The sequence below is a fragment of the Canis lupus genome, chromosome 6, assembly GCF_048164855.1.
Source record: "Canis lupus baileyi chromosome 6, mCanLup2.hap1, whole genome shotgun sequence".
NCBI lineage: Eukaryota > Metazoa > Chordata > Mammalia > Carnivora > Canidae > Canis > Canis lupus.
This window is the reverse complement of record NC_132843.1, coordinates 64324427-64339976: the sequence shown is the minus strand read 5'-3', so window position 1 is coordinate 64339976 and position 15550 is coordinate 64324427. Positions and strand designations below refer to the sequence as shown.

General features: G+C 45.0%; 1 protein-coding gene across 3 annotated transcripts in view; it reads left to right on the top strand.

The window, feature by feature from the left end:
* The window catches only part of RGL1 (ral guanine nucleotide dissociation stimulator like 1), a 249980-nt gene that overhangs the window by 124802 nt on the left and 109628 nt on the right, over nucleotides 1-15550 (top strand). Inside the window, exons 1-2 of one of the 3 annotated variants that reach the window (XM_072830924.1) lie at nucleotides 1126-1243; nucleotides 2303-2413. The exons of 1 other annotated variant lie outside the window; for it this stretch is intronic. In XM_072830924.1, the coding sequence (XP_072687025.1) occupies nucleotides 1217-1243; nucleotides 2303-2413 (138 nt within the window). In that variant the 5' untranslated portion in view covers nucleotides 1126-1216. Of the gene's footprint in view, nucleotides 1-1125; nucleotides 1244-2302; nucleotides 2414-15550 lie in introns of those variants that run through there. One more of the 3 variants, XM_072830923.1, reaches the window with a different exon arrangement.

Sequence of the window (15550 nt, the reverse complement as noted above, 5' to 3'; positions counted from 1 at the left end):
CTAGCCTTATGCCTTAGCATGGCAATTAGTGGGAGGTCTTTAAAAACAAATCGAAAGGTGATTAAATACAATTAGAGGGCATAGTATTACAGACATGAACTCTAAGGTTCTTTGTAAAAAAAAAAAAAAAAAAAAAATTGTAAGAAATTCCTAGGTGTGAAATCCTGTCATGTGCCAAAGCCTGAATACATTATCATCCGGTATCCTGCTGTCAAGGTATTGAAACTGGATCTAAAAGATGTTATACTCTTTTGTCCTGGTAGCAGATCTGTTATGACACAGGTCCCCTGGCAGTCTCCTCGTGAAGGGCTCTTTCCTTACTGTCATTATCCTGCTGGGTCCCTACAGAAGGGAAAACTCAACCCATGGCTGCCTCACGAAGACTCCCAGAATCTCCAGGGCCACCGATGGCCGCTTTCCACGCTGTCCACCCCGGCGAAACCCTTTCCTGCTTTGTCCCCTTCCCCCCCACCCCCCCCACCCGTGGCCAGTTACTGTGGATGAGCCTTATCCTAATGGGTGGTAGAGAAAAGCCGCAGCAGTTCCTGTTGGCAGCCTGCGGATGCAGGACCGGTGCAACCCCGGGCGGGCACGGGGGCTCCACTATCCTCGGACCATTTCTTTCTTCGTCCTAATGAAGAACTTCCTGGCCTGCAGTAGTGCTCCCGTCTTGGGGGGGGGGGGGGCAGCTCCGATTTAATCTTAACTGAGCAGGTCACCCAAGTTTTCCCGACCCTGTCTTCCCATCCTTTGGGCACGGCCGCGTCCCCCCTTTAAGTCTCAGCCAAGGGGGGAGACACACACGCTTGGATCCCCCAGGCCGCGCCCGGTGACCCCCCGGGGGACGCGCGCACCTTGCGAGGGGGGGTCTCCCGCTCGCCCCCGGAGCTGGAGAAAACTCCGGCCCGCGCAAGTTTCGGCGTGGGGTCGGAGAGAGGGAGAGCGTGCCGGGAGCACAAACAGGAAAGCCTGACATCACGGAGCGGCGGAGCGGCGCGGGGAGGAGTCTGCGGCGCCCTCGCTGGCCGCGCTCCCTTTGTGGCCCGAGTCGCGCGCACCGGCGGCGGCGGCGGCGGCGGCGGCGGCGGGGGCAGCGCTCGCTCGGGGCGCGGGGCGCGGGGCGCGGGGCGGGCGGGGGCGCCGCGGGCCGACGCTGCGGGGGCCCCCGGAGCCGGGCGCACCATGCCGCGGCCGCGGACCGAAGACAAAACTGAGAATGAAATTGCTTTGGCAAGCTAAAATGGTAACGCGAGCCCTGCCCTCTCCGAGGCTTCCCGGCCGGGAATCTGCTCCCGCGTTCCCTGCGCGCGATTGGGACCCCGGCCCCCCCCGACCCCCGCCCCGCGCGGGAGCCGGGGCTCCTCTGGCTGCGCTCGCCGCGCCCTCGCCGCCCCGCGGCTCCCACTCTCGGGGCACCGGGCTCTCGTGCGTGCGGGCAGATGTCTCGGGAAGGGAAAACTTTTAAGGACGGGGAAGCGCTGGGCGCGCGCGGGGAGCCCGGGAGCGCCTCTGCGGCGGCGGCGGCCTTGGCTGGGACCTGGGGGCCGGGGGTCGCCGCGCGCGTTTTGCTGGAAGCTGCATGATGCTGGGTTGCCTTTTTCTTTCCTTTCCTTTCTTTTCTTTTTTTTTTCTTTTTTTTTTTTTTTGATTTGCACTTGCCAGCTTATTTTACGGAAATAAACTTTCCGCTCCCCTCGCCCCCCCCGCCCCCTCCTCCCCAGCCCGACCCCGCTCACTCCTTGGGTCCCGACTCAGCAGGAGGAGAAAAAAAGACACGGGAAGCCTTCCACTCCCGAAGGAGTGAGGACTCTTGGCACTTTAAACACTTGTTTGCGCCGGAGTTTAAAACCCCGCATGCTCAAGTTAACTGAGCCGCTTGTAATCGTAGTACCAACTTTTTTTTTTCTGCCAACGAATTATTTTTATTCCTTTCACCTGGGGGTGATGGTGGTGGGAATTAATCCGTACTAAATCACGGATTTAGCCCTTAAGGAAGGGCTTTGGGGGGGGGGGAGGGAGAGACTTTAAACAAAACCCTAAGATATGTGAGTCTAGGAAAAAGAACTACATGGAAAAGTCCGGGGATCCTGATACCACAGGGAAAGGCTGGAAGCCAAGAAAATTTCAGCATTCCCTCTATCGCAATGTGTCTTGTATTGCTCTGATTGTAATATTTATTTTGAACAGTCCATCTTGTGCCTTGAGTGCTGGTGTAAGCAGTAAAGCAGCTGGGATAGATTGTGGTTAGATGAGAGGAAAAAAAAATACTCTTTTTCTTTCTCTTTATCCCACCCCCTGGCAGAGCTCGATTCAGGACTGGGGTGAAGAGGTAGAGGAAGGAGCTGTTTACCATGTCACCCTCAAAAGAGTCCAGATTCAACAGGCTGCCAATAAAGGAGCAAGATGGCTAGGGGTGAGTAAAGCTGGAGAGACTGTGAACTTTGGAGTTGCAGTGTCTGTTGTTCTGTGAATATCATCATTATTTAGCAGAGGCAGGCTCCCCCCCCCTTCTTCCCTTCTTCTCTTTTAGTCTTGAAAAGGAGACTGCCAATGACTGAGTATTTGCACTAGCTGTACAGGTCTGTTTTTGTACTTAATGTTTTCCAAAGCATCTTCCCTGGGTTTGTCAATAATTCAGAACCTCTTAGAAACATCTTGAGGTCTTTGGCAAACAGGGTGGGGGTGGAGTGGCAGAAAGTGACACACGGTAACAGGACCAGAAAGCAGCTCTCTGTGAGACGAGCCATAAGCAGTTTGGCCCAGATGAGCCTTTCTCTCCTTGGCCTTGCCCTACTGTTGCTGACAGCTCCTCTCCTCCTGTATCTTCACCAGGTACCCAGAATGCTCAGGGGATGGACCCTTCTGAATCTGCCTGTCTTCCTCTTGGGGGGGAGGTGGGGAGATTTCCCATCGTTACCTCCTCTCTGCAGCCCGTGAGGAGGCAAGTGCGTGTGTGGTGCCCATGAGTGACTTCATGTGTAGCAGGCACAGAGTGCTGGGTCTTTGGAGGAAGACTGCTTCCATAAACAAGACTTTTTCCACCAAGGTTCTGAACTCTTAGTTGGGATCCTGAGAGTCATCTGTTATCACCTAATGGCTCCTTCTACACATCCCAGGGAGACATGGAAAGCTTAGTGACAGGATCACTACTTGGGCAGATACCAACATGTGGAGAAACAAAGGAATTCTCGCTCTGGAGACAGAAGTTGTCCTTAGAGCAGTGAGAGGTGACACAAAAAGCCTTGAGAGAGAAAATCTTGGTTGGCTGAATAGAGGGGATGGAATGGGATTGCACCTGGCCTCGTTCTAGCTGCACTCAGTCTTCTCGGGGGATGGATTTGAGAGCAATGAAGATTACGCACTTGCATCCAATCTTTACTGGCCTTGTGTCTCACAGAACTCAGTGTTTGAGCCACATTCAAAGGTACGGTGTGAAGGAGGCAGGAAACCAAGGCCCTTACATTGAGATGAGGTAACAGGTGACTTGTAAGTCCCTGAGTTTCAGGAAGGATGGCCCGCAGCAGTGATTTCCTCAGCTGTGGGTCCGGGCTGCCGACACAGGCCTTCCAAGCTTTGCGCTTCCCCAGCTGCCTCAACTCAGGCCTCTCCTGCTCTGTACTTTGGGTCAAGGTACCAGCCATTAGGGCAGTCAGCTATTAGTGACATTTGTGGGTGTGGCCCGGCAAAGTAGGAATCCTTGCTTTGAAAGCCAGAGGCCTTCACTTATGGAGCAGGCACCTGACCCAGAGGATGATATTCGACTGAATTGGGTGCATCCCCAGCAGACCTGATAGGGAAGGAAGGCGAACTAGAATTCTGACAGGTCATCCCTTTGTTTTTGGTGGTTGTGTATATTCATCTTATTTAAATGTGGTATTGATGTGGTTTGGCCTGTCTTGATATTTCACAATGATTCACAAGTTCTAAACCAGCTGCCTTGGAAAGGGTTATTACATCGCCTGATGCTGGGTTGTTCCTCTCTAATGAGCCTGATGTTGCTTGGGTGACGGTTTTAGTTTTCAGCCAAACACAGCAGCAGTGAATGAGTAAGTCATGGAGAAATGGAGGGGTTAACTCTGTAGGCCCCCAAGACACATAAAATGTGGTTCGCTGAGATGTTCACAGTTATTTCCTGATTCTCACTGACTGTTCTGATTGCTGGACTCTGCTTCTCTTCTCTCCTCCTCCTCAGTGTTCTCAGATTTATACAGAGTTAAGAGTTGGTTCACCCTGGATTTAGCAGTAGAGCCGAGATTTGGGGAGGGAGGACAATGTGAAAAGCTTTCTTCTAGTTGATGGAAGAATCTGTCCCTTCCCCTTCACTGCAACAAAGTGTTCTTTGCGGCTACCACCCCTAGCCCTCAAGAGCGTGTTCTTAGGAACCTTCCAACTCTGGTCCCACTTGTTTTCTTGTCTTAGGTGTCCTGTTGGGAAGGTCTGTTTTTGTCCTTGGAAATTCCAGACTTAATTAAATTTGACTCAACCAATTGAGCCATAGTAATTACAAAACCCTTCTTTTTAGGACTGAGTGGCTTCTCCATATTTGTTTTCCTACATTCCAGTAGCCCTTTCAAAGTTCTCCAAAGCAACTAGTTTTAGAGTGAACTAGAGATGGAGGTGAGGTGAGGGTATTACTGTCAATAGTCTTATCTACTCCCTACCCCACGCATAAAGAAACTAATATCTAGAGTGGTTAAATTGCTTGTCAGGGTCACACAGCTAGGAAGTGGTAGAGGTGGGATTCAAACCCAGTTGTTAGTTCCTTGCTGTCAGGAACTGCCTGGAACCTTCTGGCTGTTTCCATGAGACTGGAAGAGAACACTGGCTCAGAAGACCAAGAGTGCTTATGGCATACATCTTGTCTAGATGCTATACCTGGTGCAGGACTTGGGTGATGGGGCTTTCTCTTCTTTATGTTCCGAATGATAATTTTAACCATAAATTGAGACATTTGTTGTGAAGATATGTGTCTTAGTGATAAACTCTCCATTTTGGACATATAAAGTATGGTGCACCAAAGAGATATATGAGGTTATATAGCACATGAAGGTGGGCGTATCTTTTGTGTCGTGTCTGTAAGGCTTACTCAAAATGCCTAAAAGACTGAGCACAAGTTTTATATCTTCAACTACTCAGATCTCAAAACATAATTAAGATTCAGTTTAGAAAGGATAGCAAAAGTAATTACACATCCTTAGATGGGAAGTATCATACAATCAAAACATTTAGAACATTCTTTTTGTTTGTTTGTTTGTTAAATTTTGTATTTCATTGATCTTTTGAAGTAAAACCCTCTGCCTTTAGTTGTAAAATACACAACTGAGTTGGCGCAGACCGGGTTTACTTATCCATGCAGCCTTGCCTTGCCTGTTGACAGTAAAGTTATGTTGGGCAACTTTGAAAAGCCAAATATTATTGAAATACTGACCCAATTTTCCCTTTACAATAACTTCTTAGACTGGGATAGTTTTTCCTAGCTATAGCCCTCAAGGAGAAATGGCTCCAGTTATGTCATGGGATCATAAAATCTCAGGATTGGAAGGGATAATAAAAGCAATTCCATCCAACCATTCAATTAGCTGGTAGAATGTCCAGTGACTTTTGGAAGAGTAAATAGTCAAAACTTGTTATTTTTCTTTGGTCTCAGTGTTGTGGTTTTATATTGACAGCAATATGTAGAAATGATACAAGAAAACATCAGCATTCTCCAGAAGTAGGAAATGTATCATTTTAGGGAGAACACTCAAATGGACAGAGGATGAGGATCCAACTCTTAGGAAAGGGGCTTGGAGGTGTCTGGAGCCTTGTCTGCTGTCTTTAGAATATAATAGAGGCAGGGTACTGAAAAATGTGTCAAACCTAAGATAAGTCCAAAGTGGGGATATTTGTTTCACAAGCAGGATTGGTAGTGCTAGGTCACCTCGGCAGGTTTGTGGGTAATGGTATGGTCAGTGGGTGGTCATGTGGCTTTTCTCAGTTTTATGCTTCTGTGGTATGTGGTCCTTGAAGCGAGGCCCCATTTCCTCCTTCCCCTATGTCCTGTATCTATCACCCTGTGTCCCACATAGGCCCTTATTGGGTTGAGTTGAAATGCTTGATAGTTGGGAAGCCGCTAAAGATAGTGAAGGAGGACAGGAGAAAGCAGAATATATTTATAAACAAAGGGAACTGGGATTCTGTTATAGGACCTAGTGTTTGGGATGAATTGTGGCTGGTCTGTGAGCCGTATGGGTGCAGTGGCAAGATGACCACTTGTCACATCTGGATTGACAAGTTGACTCTCGCTTGGATACGCTATTTGGATTGACTCTATCTGGTGTTTTGGTGGTGTTGCCATCATATTAACTTCAAATAGCCTACGGTTCCTCAAGTTTTCAGCTAACTTCACTTAGGGGAAGCTTCTCCAATCTCCCAAGTCTGGTGCAGATACCTCTACTGCATGTTCCAGAAGCATTCTCTGTTTCTCTGTCATTCCTTTCGCTCACTCTGTTCTAATTGTCTGGTTATTTGCTTCTGTCCTCCACTAGATTGTAAACTTGGTGAACTGGGAACTGTGGCCATCTCGCTGGCAGAAACTCAGTGTTTGTTGAATGAATGGATCAAGCTTCATCCCTCTTTGGAACACTAATATTATCTTGATACATATGAATGTATGGTTGCTCCTCACTTAAAACACAATCAGTATGAAGATATTAGCTTATGAAGAAGAGGAGGGGTGTGTGGGAGTGAGATAAATCAATTAGGTAATGATTATAGCTATCTTACATTCTTTTCGGAACAAAGCAGGGCACAAACAGAGGTAGTGATTACTCGTTTTAAGAAAAAAAAATTCAAAAAAAAAAATAAAAAGAAAAAAAAAAAAAAAGAAAAAAAATTCACGGCAGTGAATTAACTAGACAATTCCCCAGTACTTTTTAAATGCGTGAGACCCAGTTGTACTTGTCTTATTGTTGAACGGTGAAGAAAAGCAGTGCATGGGTTAAAAAGTGTTGGCACGCATCACAACTATGTGTGGTTGCAAAGCTCAGGAGTGGGATTTTAAAATTGTAAGAAGCTAAGCCCTGGAGGAGCCCTTAGTTTACAGTTGGTCATCCTTGTTTTCATCTAGGAAAACAGGCCCCTGGGTTGCATTATTCCTGTCTTATCAGAATGTTGAATTTAGGCTTTAGAAAGTGCATTTCAAAATTTAGTTGCCATCTGTAGTTGAACCAACTGATATCTTTCATTTTGACCTTGGGAACATATTCCTAAAATAATCCGCAAATATGGTAGCCTGCACCAATCAAGAGAATGTGGTCAGTTTCAATAGCCTGAGATACTGTTATTATGTTAGATCTTTTCATTCCTTTTAAAATCTGTTGGGATCTGGGTAAGGGATATATAGCATGCAATTAAGAATATCCGGTTTGGTTCAGTAATTCAGGTGACACTCAACTGAGTTCCAAATACATGTCTACCCCATGGCAAATACGTAAGAGTATAGATAGTATAGATGCATTAATTCCTTACACTTAAAGTATACATTCTGTTAAATCAGTAGTTATAAACATATTTTATTCTTGTTTCTGTGGAATTAGAAAGTTTCTTGAAGTTTCAAATTTAGAAAGAAAAGGAGAGCAGTACAGTAAATACCATGCTTTTCTCCTTTAGTGCTCTTGCTGAAATATGTCACTGTCCTGTCCTGCTTATTGTAGTTTCCTTTGTCCGTGGCTCATGTTCCTTTTACAACTTCCTCTTCCAAATAATCAGGATCTTATAGTGACTCTTACACGTTTTATGGTAAAATATACAACAGTAAGCTAAAATCAGTAAGACATTAAAATTTCTACCATGATGTACCATGGTATACCGTGATACCATTTTTGTGATATAAAAAGAAAAGATTTCGGTAAACAAGGCAAGGAAAGTATTGGTTAAATGAAGGAAGATACCAAATGTTGCTTCATTCCATTGGAAAAGCACAGCTAGCTCATGTCTGGGTTGCTGACGGGTGTGGCTATCTCCAGAGTTGATGTGGAGTCTGGAGGTTTTGGCAGTTTCTGGGTCCTTTGCTAGTAAACACATCCAGTATGAACTTCCTCACTGCTGTTGCACGTCTGCTTGTATGACTCTGTCATCTGTCTTGGAGTCCGTTAAACTTACTACCGATAGCATTCATTTATTCATCAAAAAAAGTACATTATGCCCAACACCATATTGAGTCTTGGGAATCCAAACTAAAAGAAAATGCAAGTTTGCATTCAGAACACTGAAGGAAGGAACTCACAGGTAGTAGGGGAGACAGAAATGTAAACTGATTACAATATATTGAGGTAGGTGTGATCAGGGTCATGCGAGAAATCTGTGCATTAGGGGAACCCTGAAGGGGGGGCCTGTAAATCAGATGGGAGGTGGGGAGTGGCCACTCCAGGAAGGCTGCATGGAAGAGAGGGCTCTTTAGTGAAGAGTTGAGTAGACAGATGAATAGGAGTTAAAGGAGGTATGGGTGCTGGAGAGAGGCATTCTAGTCAGAGAGCACAGTGTGGGGGAAGGCATGGAGGCCAGAGCTGAGAGCCTGTGTGACTGAGGCTCAGCATGGCGAGAGGGAAGGACGTCTGGTGGAGAGGTGACAGGAAAGGGTCATGTCCCTGGGAGTCTGGTGTGCTAAGCTATGGCATTCACTCCATCCTGAAGGCTGGGTGGTCATTGAAGGGCTTTCAGTGGAGTGGCATTTCAACAAGATGACTGACACCTGAGGGGAGATGTGCTGGGAAGGAGCCAGATTGGGACATGGGAAGAGGAGGAGGCTGACGTAGAGGTGGTGAGGAAAGGGACAAGGACCTGAATGGAAATGTTGGCAGCAGAACAGAGGGTGGCAGTGGGGGATGGGAGACCTGGCACATGAGGATCTTAGGCAGCCTGGTTCAAAGAGCTTGTCAAAAACTGGGCTTTCTGGGGTCCATGCCATCCTTCACTTACTGGGTAAAATGTCCTGGGGACTTCCAGTCAGGCTTCCTCCGTGTATATGCTAGCAGATGCCTTCTTTCCTGTCAGAAGGCCCTGCAGAATCACCAAGGTCAGGCGTGCCTGAGGTGTCCAGAGGTGAGACCTCTAGCTTGCTGCAAACAAGGCAGCCAGCCGTGCTTGGTTCTCAGATTCCAGAGAACTTTGAAGAGCTGCTGGTTTCTTCCTTTCTCTCTCTCTCTCTCTCTCTCTCTCTCTCTTTCTTCCTAAGTCTTCTGTTTCCCTACAAACTAAACAAATTAAATCTGTAGGCCACAGAGAGAGAGAGAGTAAATATGGGACCCACAGGACTGTGATTATAGAGCTGTATTTTAGACAACAGCAGTTAAACTTATAATTGTCATGTTAGAGACACAAGAAATTTTATGGTTGGATATCTTGGCTTTTTTCCTCTCCCTGTGTGCTGTCTTTAACCCTCTCTGACACAGTTTGTCCTGGTTGCTCACATTACAGCTCTTGGAAGCTCAATCTGATTGCTAATTCCACTCATGTAGAAGAAAAAAAATCTCTTTCTCTCTTACACAACACCCACATACACACGGCTTAAATGAAGATATCTTTTCACATTTTATTTTTTAGAATTTCCCGCATCTTTGGAACGTCATTCCATGGCCTCTTCTTCTTCTTCTTTTTTTTTTAATCCATGAGAGACACAGGCAGAGACACGGGCAGAGGGAGAAGCAGGCTCCCTGCTGGGAACTCAATGTAAGACTCAATCCGAGGACCCTGGGATCACGACCTGAGCCAAAGGCAGATGCTCAACCACTGAGTCACCCAGGCGTCCCTCCATGGCCTCTTCTATATAAATTATTCAAAGCCTGACTTTGTCATGTTTTGCTTGTTTTCCCTCAATTGTGTCATTTTTGTGATTCACTTGCACTGTTTAGAAACTGTCTTCAGTTTAAAAAAGAATAAAACCAGAGGGAGGGAAGAAGGAATAAAGGTAGGACAGGCTACCACACACCTAAGGTAGGAGCCTCTGCCTTGGAGAAGGCTCTCAGGCCTGTGGAGAGAGAGCGAGTCCCATCATTTACGGCTGGTCCTTTCAGCTTACCAGTTGTGTAGAAGCACCTGTGCCCTTCCACAGACGTGGCTGCATATTGTGTTGTGATGGTTGGGATTTCTGCCCAGCTTGGTACCACTAAAGCCATCTTCTCCTTTGTGTCCTGCTGTATGTGACTTCTAAGGGTAATAACAGCAGTAGTTGCGGGTGGGATCATGTGTTGGTGGTGGTTCTGTATATTTTTTCGTCCTCACAGACTCATTACCCTACATTTTCTAGCATTTAATTGCTTGTGCCATCTGTGGGCCATTCATTTGAATTCGTTTCCACACAGTTCAGCTTGTCCCATGTAAACTTTCCCAGACGTTTTCTGTTGGTTTGCGCCTTTCAGCAAAGAATTGAGCAATTCAACTTTTTCCTTTATTTCGTTTCCTGCTGATTTAAATATCCATTCTCCTCTCTTAGAAAAGCGAGGCCAAGGCTGAGTCCTTCCAGTTTCATAATTCTAAAGAAAACTGGAAAACCAAAAACAAACCTTCTCTGCTAAAAGTAGATTGTCTTTGGTCAGTACAATCAACGGAGGCTCTTTGCAACCCTCTTGCTAGCACGCTTTCCTAGTTTTGTGCCCTTCTCATGCCAGTGACTTCTATTGCCGACGACAAAGCTAGAATATGTGGACAGTTTTTAATCCAACAAAAGAACATTTACAGGATATAAGTAAAAATTACAGAAGCTGGGTTAGATATTGGCTTAAACCAAAATGCTTTATAGTCATGACTTTTCTAAACAAAATTGCAACACTTGAAATTATGCGTTGAGATAACTGCTACTCCTAAATAGAAAATTCAGGAAATCGGAAGTGTTTTGTTAGTTTGTGAAGCACACGGAAAACATTTGCTATCTTCTGTCCACATGTTGACTCCTCCTAATGGCACAACACAATGAGCATATCTATTTTAAAAATGACTTAACCAAGTATTAATAAGGCCGAGAGCCAGCGAGGCCTGGATGGGGAGTTAGCACGAGTTCTTTCTCCTCAGTGGGAGCCTTGGCAGGAGCTGGCACCTTCTGATTTCTCCTCCTTTTCACGGGTATTTTCAGCAAGAAGCCCTGGTTGAGGGAGATACTTAGGATGCTGGTGAAGAGCCACTAGTCAGTAATATTGTGAAAACTTTGTATGGTGGCAGATGGTAACCACGCTTTTTGTGATGAATGTTTCGTAATGTACAGAATTGTCAAATCACTGTGTTGTACACCTGAAACTAATATAGTGTTGTGTGTCAACTCTACTGCAGTTCACAACAGCAGAAAAGAGAGAGAGAGCCTGTGTTCTGGGGCCAGGCAGACCTGAACTCAGAACTTATCTCTGCCCTGTGTGAGCTGTATGGGCTTGAGCTGTGAAGTCACTAACTTGCACCTGTAGAGAGGATGCTATCAGGCGCCCTCCTGAGGGAAGTACTGTGAGGAGTGACTGAGTTCTGTATATAGGGTGCTTGGCATGGTGTCTAGATTATGGTACTCACTCACTAGGGGTGGGGCTCTCTCTGGACCCCACTGTTGGGGTCCTCTTTTGATCCCTGCCATGGAACCTGTAGAAATGTGGGTACCTTTCTTACCTGTGTCCCCTGAAGCCTAGGGTTGTTTGTAAAACAGACTGTTTAAGAAACAGTATTTGCAAAGCTTTAAGGCATATTCCTGACATCACTTTCTTACTTTGCACATCTGGGAGGGAGGGCCGTGGCAGTGTTTAGGAATCCTTGTTGATTAGAAGTAATGTCTATTGTGTTTTCTCTGGCTGGCTGCCTGCATAGTGAAGGGCAATTATTGCTTGGGCCCCAATATTTCACATTTTAAATTCCTTCATTTTTCCTATGTAGGTAATTGGTTGGTGTGCTTATTTTAATGTCTTAAAAATATTTTCCTGCTTAAAAAAATTTTTTTTCCTGCTTAAAAAATTATATTTGATGTCTCCAACTAAAAAACAGGAGGGTAGGAAATCACTTTTTTTTTTTTTTTAACCTTGGGAAGCATTATGCTAATCATTCTTTGTTGGGCATAATCTAGGATGTTAGCAAATTGTGCTTGCACTGTAAATTTCAAGTTTCAGATTAAACTTTGTAAGTTCAAATAAAGATAAAAATTTCTCACTATGCTATGGGGCACCTGAGTGGCTTAGCTGGTGAAACATCTGCCTTTGGCTCAGGTCCTGATCCCAGGGTCCTGGGATCAAGCCTTGGAATGGGCTCCCTGCTTGGGGTAGTCTGCTTCTCCCTTTGCCCCTCTCCCTGCTTGTACTCTCTCAAATAAATAAAATCTTAAAAAAATTTTTTTCACAGTGCCACACATTGACTAGCTAATGTAGTACGTGAGCCCCAAACTAGGAATGAGCTGAATTGCTCTTGAGGTGGTGAATTTCAGACTGTCACATTGATTTTTAAATCTTCAGTTTCTTTACCTGTGAAGTGGGGCAAATACCTGCTTTTCCTTCTGCCTGTAGGTTTTGTGAGGATCATGAGTTAATGAATAAAAGTACTTTTTAGGAGCAGCCCGGGTGGCTCGGTGGTTTAGCGCCGCCTTCAGCCCAGGGCCTGATCCTGGAGACCGGGGATCGAGTCCTGTGTTGGGCTCCCTGCATGGAGCCTGCTTCTCCCTCTGCCTGTCTCTCTCTCTCTCTCTCTCTCTGTCTCATGAATAAATAAAATCTTTTTAAAAGTACTTTTTAATATGTAAATTATTATACAAATATAAGGACATTCTTATTGTTGTTATTTAACGTAGAGTCATTTCTTTTTTTCCTCTCTTTCCTCACCACCTAAGTGCTCAGTGGACGATGGTCTGTTCATTAGTAGCTCTCCCTCTCTTCCCTCATCCCAGAGAGCACCTTTTTGATATTTTTTTCTCCCCATTTGCTGTTTACTTAATAGTATCTTCAGCAAGGAGTTGTGTTTCCTCTGCCACCACTATCGTTACTCCTGGTACTACTGCAAGTGCATTGGAACTGCAGACAGGGCTTCTTTCTATAGTTTGGAGGTGGGGGAAAAATACCCCATATTCACAGAAGTCTAAAGACAAATGCAGTGAATATCTTACATCTGAAAACTTTCTTCTTTCTCTTACTTTCCTTATTCTCTCCAGCATGTTTTGTTTTGTTTTGTTTTGTTTTGTTTTGAGATAATGGCTTGTTGGTTCTTTGATTCTCCTTTCTTTCTGGTACTTTTAATTTGGTGCAGAGAGAAGGGTGGTAAAGTTAATGCACCAAGGAATGGAAAGTGCTTCCAGCCTTCCAGAGCTGCTGGAAAATCAAAGCTTGGTTTGAGGCCAAATCCTGATGTGGGACTTGAACTCATGACCTAATGCCAGAGGCAAGAATGTTACCAGCCGACCCACACTGACCCTCATAAGATGTAGGCATTTAAAATACTTCCTCTGAGTAGTCTTATTGTTACTTTTTGTTTTTCTCCTCTCTTTCAGCCTTTTCCTACAGTGTTCCTGGCTTCCCTGCTAGGAACACGATTTTAGTTTTAATATCTTTTTTTCTCACTTCCTTTCCATTTGCTTGTTACTTCCTTCTTGCTTTCCATTTCTCCTGTGTGAGTGAGTTCCTTTTTTTTTTTTTTTTTTTTTTTTTTGTTCCTGTTCCTTCCTGTTCTTCTTCTGGATTAAAAATAGTCTCCAGGGTCTCTGGCTGCTTGCCCATGAAGCTGACCTCCCTTCTATTCATATAGGATTCCCCACTGAGCATCTGAAGATCGTTCCCTACTCGAAGATAGGGATACTCCAGGCCCTGCATCCATTCCCTGTTATTAGCACCTATTCTCAGCTGACTTATGGGCGAACTGACCCTCGTACTCAGAGCTCTAAATGAAAATTAATTCTCTTGTGCAAAGATGCTGAACAAGTGCTTTGTTCATGTTGAGTGTTCCTGACAAATGCTGACTTCCCTCCACATCTGCTGACTCTTTGGTGGTGCTAAAAGAGAAGGGAGTCTTAGGCACTGACTCGAGGTGTGTGTTTAACATTCATCTGCGTGCAAAGCAGTGGCTCCGTGATCAGCTGGGCCCCAGGAAGCAGCTTCCATCCAGCTTGCTGTGGTGGGCGTCCCAGAGGGACCAGCAGCCATTTTGCTCCCACAGACGTGTTTCTCTGGTGGGTGGCTAAAGTTGATTAAAATGTTTCTTCCTGAACATTCTTTGGTTAGAGTTGGAGGATTATGATACTTCTTTGCAAAAATGACTTTCTATCCAATGTTGACCTAGACAGGCCACGAATGAGTGACTAATGAGTGTCTACTTGAGGGATAAAGGATGGTACAACTCTAGGTGGCTGAGCCAAAGGAGTGCTGATGGGTGGCAGCTCTGATTTCAGCCCCTGACCCTAACCTGAACTCCCTGCTGAGAGTTCAAGCAACAGGGTTGATGAAGGGTTAAAAGGTTTCCTTCCATCTGTCCCCCCAGCTATTCCTATGTGGTTATGTCTTCAAGAGAAGAGCTAGCCCTATTCTTAGTTGAGAATCCAGAGTTGTAGATTTCATTATCCGTAGTGACGTCCATGTTTCTGTGTGGTTCTGTCTCCCTCCTGTCACTGCTTCTGCCACTGTATCAGCCGATAGTGCTTTTCTGTTCCCTGATTGACTGATGAACTCCCACTTACCTTTCAAGTCCCAGCTCAAATGTCATCTTTACTCTTCCACCCTTCCTGATCCTTCTTCTAGAATAATTACCCTTTCATCTGGGTCTCCTTAGCACTTTACCAGAAGCTCTATTACAGCACTTATCAAAACATATCCTTTTATTATTTTTTTTTCTCTTTGCCTTGTTCATTTGTGTGCTTTTAGGGGTGGGCACCCTGTATAATGAATCTTTGTATTCCCATCACCTGGGACCATGTCTGAACCATACTCAGTACCCAGTAAGCGCCTTGTAAGTTGTTTGACCTTATCTCTATTATAAAACATTTATCTTTATGACTTTTTTTTTTTGCTATTGGTAATGTTGTGAATTCCATTTTTTAAACAAAAAGGAAAATATTGAATAAATAAGCTAGATTGAATTTCTCTTTTATATTTCAACTAATGACACATGAAAAAAAGAAGATGCTGCTTTTGCCTCATTTTTGTTAGCATTATTTGAGCTACACTTTTCACGATACTATAAAACTTGTCTTAGCTGTGATGGTGACTATAGATGGGATAAGTTAATCCATAAGCTTTGTGGTGGCCTATCGGTTTGAGTCATGGTTCAAAGGTAGACTTAGGGGAACCCAACTTCTGCTTTGAATTTCAAAGTTATTTTACTTGGGATTTTCACATATCTTATTATATCTTAATCTGATGGTTCCAATTTGTTTCAAGCTTGCATTGACCCAGTGTCAAGCCAATTTGGCTGTGCTGTGTGCAACACATTTTTGCAAAAGGATCTGACACCTTCCATGCACATGACCACTAGGGTTATGCACATAATGATGAAGGCTGTCTGAGATTTTTGTGGCAGGCTTGTTGTGTAGGGTACTTTGTCAGGGTGTGCTATTCTTACCAGGATTCGTTGG